This window comes from Nesoenas mayeri (assembly GCF_963082525.1).
Source record: "Nesoenas mayeri genome assembly, contig: SCAFFOLD_120, whole genome shotgun sequence".
In the NCBI taxonomy this organism is placed as follows: Eukaryota; Metazoa; Chordata; class Aves; order Columbiformes; family Columbidae; genus Nesoenas; species Nesoenas mayeri.
The window spans coordinates 47,318-53,317 of NW_027659973.1; the positions used below are offsets into that span (position 1 = coordinate 47,318).

The window sequence follows — 6,000 nt, forward strand, 5'->3', positions numbered from 1 at the left end:
GCATTGGCCCCTCCCCCCTCCCCTTTTCGGGTGTTTTGGGGGGTGGGGGGAGGGGAATCGGCTGCAATTTCGCTTTTGGGGGCAAATAAAAGTTTTACCCATTTTCAGCTCTGGCTCCGTTTTGGCGGGGGGAGGGGAGGGACCCAGGCGTCCGGAGACTCCCATCCCCACTAATAATGGACCCAGGCATCCGGTGACCTCCCATCCCACCCAATAGTGGACCCAGGCATCCGGTGACCCCCATCCCCCCCAATAATGGACCCAGGTGTCCAGTGACCCCCCACTCCCCCCTGATAATGGACCCAGGTGTCCGGTGATCCCCACTCCCCCCCAATAATGGACCCAGGCATTCGGGGACCCCCATCCTCCCCAATAATGGACCCAGGCGTCCAGGGACCCCCATCCCCCCTAACAATGCACCCAGGCGTCCGGTGACCCCCATCCTCCCTAATAATGGACCCAGGCGTCCGGTGACCCCCCCACCCCCCCTAATAATGGACCCAGACATCCGGTGACCCCCATCCCACCCAATAGTGGACCCAGGCGTCCAGTGACCCCATCCCCCCCAATAATGGACCCAGGCATCCGGTGACCCCCCATCCCACCCAATAGTGGACCCAGGCGTCCGGTGACCCCCCATCCCCCCCTAATGATGGACCCAGGCATCCGGTGACCCCCATCCCCCCCTAATGATGGACCCAGGCATCCGGTGACCCCCCATCCCACCCAATAGTGGACCCAGGCATCCGGTGACCCCCCATCCCCCCCCTAATGATGGACCCAGGCATCCGGTGACCCCCATCCCCCCCCTAATAATGGACCCAGGCATCCGGTGACCCCCATCCTCCCCAATAATGGACCCAGGCGTCCGGTGATCCCCACCCCCCCCAATAATGGACCCAGGCGTCCGGTGACCCCCATCACCCCCTAATGGACCTAGGCATCCGGTGACCCCCATCCCACCCAATAGGGGACCGAGGTGTCCCGGGAACCCCATCTCCCCCAATAATGGACCAGGCATCCGGTGACCCCCATCCCCCCTAATAATGTACCCAGGCATCTGGTGACCCCCATCTTCCCTAATAATGGACCCAGGCGTCCGGTGACCCCCCATCCCCCCTAATAATGGACCCAGGTGTCCGGTGATCCCCACCCCCCCCAATAATGGACCCAGGCGTTCGGGGACCCCCATCCTCCCTAATAATGGACCCAGGCGTCCGGTGACCCCCCCACCCCCCCCAATAATGGACCCAGGCGTTCGGGGACCCCCATCCTCCCTAATAATGGACCCAGGCATCCGGTGACCCCCCCCACTCCCCACTAATAATGGACCCAGGCATCCGGTGACCCCCATCCCACCCAATAGTGGACCCAGGCGTCCGGTGACCCCCATTCCCCCAATAGTGAACCCAGGCGTCCGGTGACCCCCACTCCCCACTAATAATGGACCCAGGCATCCGGTGACCCCGCATCCCACCCAATAGTGGACCCAGGTGTCCGGTGACCCCCCATCCCCCCTAATAATGGACCCAGGTGTCCGGTGATCCCCACCCCCCCCAATAATGGACCCAGGCGTTCGGGGACCCCATCCTCCCTAATAATGGACCCAGGCGTCGGGAACCCCAATTCCCCCAATACGGGACCCAGGCGTCTAGAGCCCCCCACCCGTGCCAGGGGCACCCATGGGTGCCAGGGGGGAGGTGCAAAAAGGGGAGGGGGTGTCCCCGTTGGCAGCGGTGGGATTCGAACCCACGTCCCCGCGGGGACTGGAGCCTAAATCCAGCGCCTTGGACCGCTCGGCCACGCTACCGGGGGTGGGGGAGCCCCGGACGCCTGGGTCCCCTCCCGAACTCCTGGGTCCCCTCCCGAACTCCTGGGTCCCTCCCGAACTCCTGGGTCCCCCCGAACTCCTGGGTCCCCTCCCGAACTCCTGGGTCCCTCCGAACTCCTGGGTCCCTCCGAACTCCTGGGTCCCCCTGAGCTCCTGAGTTTCCCCCCGACTCCTGGGTCCCTCCCTCGAATTCCTGGGTCCCCCCCGAACTCCTGGGTCCCTCCCGAACTCCTGGGTCCCCCCCGAACTCCTGGGTCCTCCTGAGCTCCTGAGTTTCCCTCCGAACTCCTGGGTCCCCCCCAAACTCCTGGGTCCCTCCCGAACTCCTGGGTCCCCCCTCCCGAACTCCTGGGTCCCCTGAACTCCTGGGTCCCTTTCCCGAACTCCTGGGTCCCCTCCCGAACTCCTGGGTCCCCCCCGAACTCCTGGGTCCCTCCCGAACTCCTGGGGTCCCTCCCGAACTCCTGGGTTCCCCTGAACTCCTGGGTCCCTTTCCCGAACTCCTGGGTCCCCTCCCGAACTCCTGGGTCCCTCCTCGAACTCCTGGGTCCCTCCCGAACTCTTGCTCCCCCCCGAACTCCTAGGTCCCCCTGAACTCCTGGGTCCCTTTCCCGAACTCCTGGGTCCCTTCCCGAACTCCTGGGTCCCTCCCGAACTCCTGAGTCCCCCCCTACAACCCGCCGTAGCGGGAAACGCTGGCGAGTGGGCGGAGCTCTCGCTGACCCCGCCCCCCCGCCCCCCGCCTCCCCCCTCCCCCCCCCGACGGGGAAAGGGGCGGAGCCAATTAAAAGGGGGCGTGGCCTTGACAAGCGAGGGCGGAAGGGGCGTGGCCTCATTGCTGTCATGGCGGCGCCCACGGTGGAAGGTGCGTCTGGGGGGGGGGAAGGGGGGAACCCGCACTCCTGGGTCCCCAGGGAAGGGGGGGAGGGGTTTGTGGGGTCCCCTCCCCCATCCTCACCCCGCCCCTCCCCCCATCCTCACCCCGCCCCTCCCCCCACAGCCCCCCCGACCCCCCCCGAGGAGGCGCCGCCGCCCGAGGAGGCCTGGGGGTGAGGGGGGAGGGGCGGGGGCCCGGACGCCTGGGTCCCTTTTATTTCGGGAGGGGGTGGTTGGGGGGGTCCCGAACTCCTGGGTCCCCTGACGCCCCTCCCCCCCCCCCCCAGGCTGCCCCCCCCCGCGCTGGGCCGCCCCCCCCCGCGCGCTCTGGGCGGCGCGCGACGAGTTTTCCCGCCGACCCCCAAAACTTCCTGCGGGGCTGCAAGTGGTGAGTGACCCCCCCCCCACCCCGAACGCCTGGGTCCCTCCCCCCGAACGCCTGGGTCCCTTTCTCCCCGATCGCCTGGGTCCCTTTCTCCCCGATCGCCTGGGTCCCTTTCTCCCCGATCGCCTGGGTCCCTTTCTCCCCGATCGCCTGGGTCCCTTCTCCCCGATCGCCTGGGTCCCTTTCTCCCCCGATCGCCTGGGTCCCTTTCTCCCCGATCGCCTGGGTCCCTTTCTCCCCGATCGCCTGGGTCCCTTTCTCCCCGATCGCCTGGGTCCCTTTCTCCCTGATCTCCTGGGTCCCCTCTCCGAACTCCTGGGTCCCTCCCGGACGCCTGGGTCCCCTATGGGTGGGGGGTTGTGCATCTCGGACACCTGGGTCCACTGTGGGGGTTGAAATGGGGGTCCCGGACGCCTGGTCCCCTCCCGGACGCCTGGGTCCCCCAGGGCCCCCGACGGCTCGTGCGTCCTGACATGCAGCGATGACAACACCCTGCGCGTGTTCGACCTCCCCCCGCGGCCCCCCCCGGGGGCGCCCCTCCCCCGCTGGTGAGCACCCATGGGTGCTGGGGAGGGTTCTATGGGGCACCCATGGGGGGTTTGGGGGTCGCTATGGGGGGGATTGGGGGCACCCATGGGTGCTGGGGTGGATTCTATGGGGCACCTATGGGGGGTTGGGGGTACCCATGGGTGCTGGGGGGGGGTTCTATGGGCACCCATTGGGCATTTGGGGGTCGCTATGGGGGGATTGGGGACACCCATGGGTGCTGGGGGGGTTCTATGGGGCACCCATGTGGCGTTTGGGGGTCGCTATGGGGGGGGTTGGGGGCAACCCATGGGTGCTGGGGGGTCCCTATGGGAGTCACTGGGAGGTCAGGGGGTCCCTATAGGGCACCCATGGATGCTGGGGGGGTCTCTATGGGGGGATTTAGGGGCTGGGGAACTCTGGGGGGACCCAGGAGTTCAGGAGGGGACCCAGGAGGTCGGGAGGGGACCCAGGCGTCCGGGAGGGTCCCGGGAGTTTGGGAGGGGACCCAGGCATCCGGGAGGGGACCCAGGAGTTCGGGAGGGGACCCAGGCGTCCGGGCGCAGGTGCCGGCGCTGCGGGTGCCCGAGGGCGACACCATCTACGACTTCACTGGTTCCCCCTGATGGACTCGAACCTGCCCCACACCTGCCTGTGAGCAAACTGGGGGCACTGGGAGGGACTGGGGGGCACTGGGGGGCACTGGGGGGCACTGGGAGGGACTGGGGGCACTGGGGGGCACTGGGAGGGGGGTTGGGGGGCACTTAGGGGGGCACTGGGATGAACTGGGAGTCACTGGGGGAGTTACAGGGGGGTTACTGGGGGGTCACTGGTTCTTACTGGGATGAACTGGGAGGGACTGGGGGGCACTGGGAGGGGGTTGGGGGGCACTGGGATGAACTGGGAGTCACTAGGAGTCACTGGTTGTCACGGGGGGAGTTGCAGGGGGGTTACTGGGAGGTCACTGGTTCTTACTGGGATGAACTGGGATGAACTGGGGGGCACTGGGATAAACTGGGGGGCACTGGGAGGGGGTTGGGGGGCACTTGGGGGGGCACTGGGATAAACTGGGGGTCACTGGTTGTCACTGGGGGAGTTACAGGGGGGTTACTGGGAGGCCACTTGTTCTTACTGGGATGAACTGGAAGGGGACTGGGGGGCACTGGGCGGGGGTTGGGGGGCACTGGGATGAACTGGGAGTCACTGGTTGTCACTGGGGAGTCACAGGGGGTTACTGGGAGGTCACTGGTTCTTACTGGGATGAACTGGTTGTCACTGGTTTGTCACTGGGGGAGTCACAGGGGCTTACTGGGAGGTCACTGGTTCTTACTGGGATGAACTGGTTGTCACTGGTTGTCACTGCGGGAGTTACAGGGGGTTACTGGGAGGTCACTGGTTGTTACTGGGATGAACTGGGAGTCACTGGTTGTCACTGGGGAGTCACAGGGGCTTACTGGGAGGTCACTGGTTGTTACTGGGATGAACTGGGAGAGCCCGGGGTCACCGCGGGGGCTCGTGGGAGGGGCTGTGGGTCACTGGTTGTTACTGGGGGACAACTTGGAGGGGCACGGGGGCTGTTACTGGTTGTTACTGGTTGTTACTGGTTTATACTGGTTTATACTGGTTCATACTGGTCCTTACTGGTGCGTACTGGCAGAGTGGCCGCCAGCAGCCGCGACAACCCGGTCCATCTCTGGGACGCCTTCGATGGGACCCTGAGGGGCTCGTTCCGCGCCTACAGCCACCTGGTGGGGACCCAGGCGTCCGGGGGGGACCCAGGAGTTCGGGAGGGACCCAGGAGTCCAGGGGGGACCCAGGAGTTCGGGGTGGGGGGGGGGGGGGGGGGCGGGCCCTGGAGTTCGGGAGGGATGCAGAGTCCAGGTGGGGGGACCCAGGAGTCCGGGAGGGACCCAGGAGTTCGGGAGGGATGCAGAGTTTGGGCGGGGACCCAGGAGTTCGGGTGGGGGGACCCAGGAGTTCACAGGGAACCCAGGAGTCCAGGAGGGGACCCAGGAGTTCATGGGGGACCCAGGAGTCCGGGAAGGACCCAGGAGTTCGGGTGGGGGGTCCCAGGAGTTCAGGGGGAACCAGGAGTCCAGGGGGGTACCCAGGAGTCCGAGAAGAACCCAGGAGTGCCCCAAGGGACCCAGGAGTTCGGGAGGGGGACCCAGGAGTTCGGGAGGGGGACCCAGGAGTTCGGGAGGGGGACCCAGGAGTTCAGGGGGGGACCCAGGCATCCGGGGGTGGGGGGGGTGGTGGAGAGTGGACCCTGCAGTGACATTGTGGGGGTGGGGGGGGTCCTGTGTTCCGGGGGGGTGGGGGTCAGAGGTGACCCCGGGGTGGGGGTCAGGGGGGACCCCAGGGTGGGGGTCAGAGGTCACCC

General features: G+C 66.8%; 1 protein-coding gene across 1 annotated transcript in view; it reads left to right on the forward strand.

Moving 5' to 3' along the window:
• Positions 1-2,674: 2,674 nt before the first annotated feature.
• The window catches only part of WRAP53 (WD repeat containing antisense to TP53), a gene marked incomplete at its 5' end in the record, with an annotated part of 7,056 nt that continues 3,730 nt past the window's right edge, over positions 2,675-6,000 (forward strand). The window contains 8 exon segments of the mRNA XM_080364592.1: positions 2,675-2,696; positions 2,995-3,065; positions 3,067-3,095; positions 3,539-3,633; positions 3,636-3,640; positions 4,184-4,226; positions 4,229-4,271; positions 5,275-5,365. Coding sequence (XP_080220718.1) covers positions 2,675-2,696; positions 2,995-3,065; positions 3,067-3,095; positions 3,539-3,633; positions 3,636-3,640; positions 4,184-4,226; positions 4,229-4,271; positions 5,275-5,365 — 399 coding nt within the window.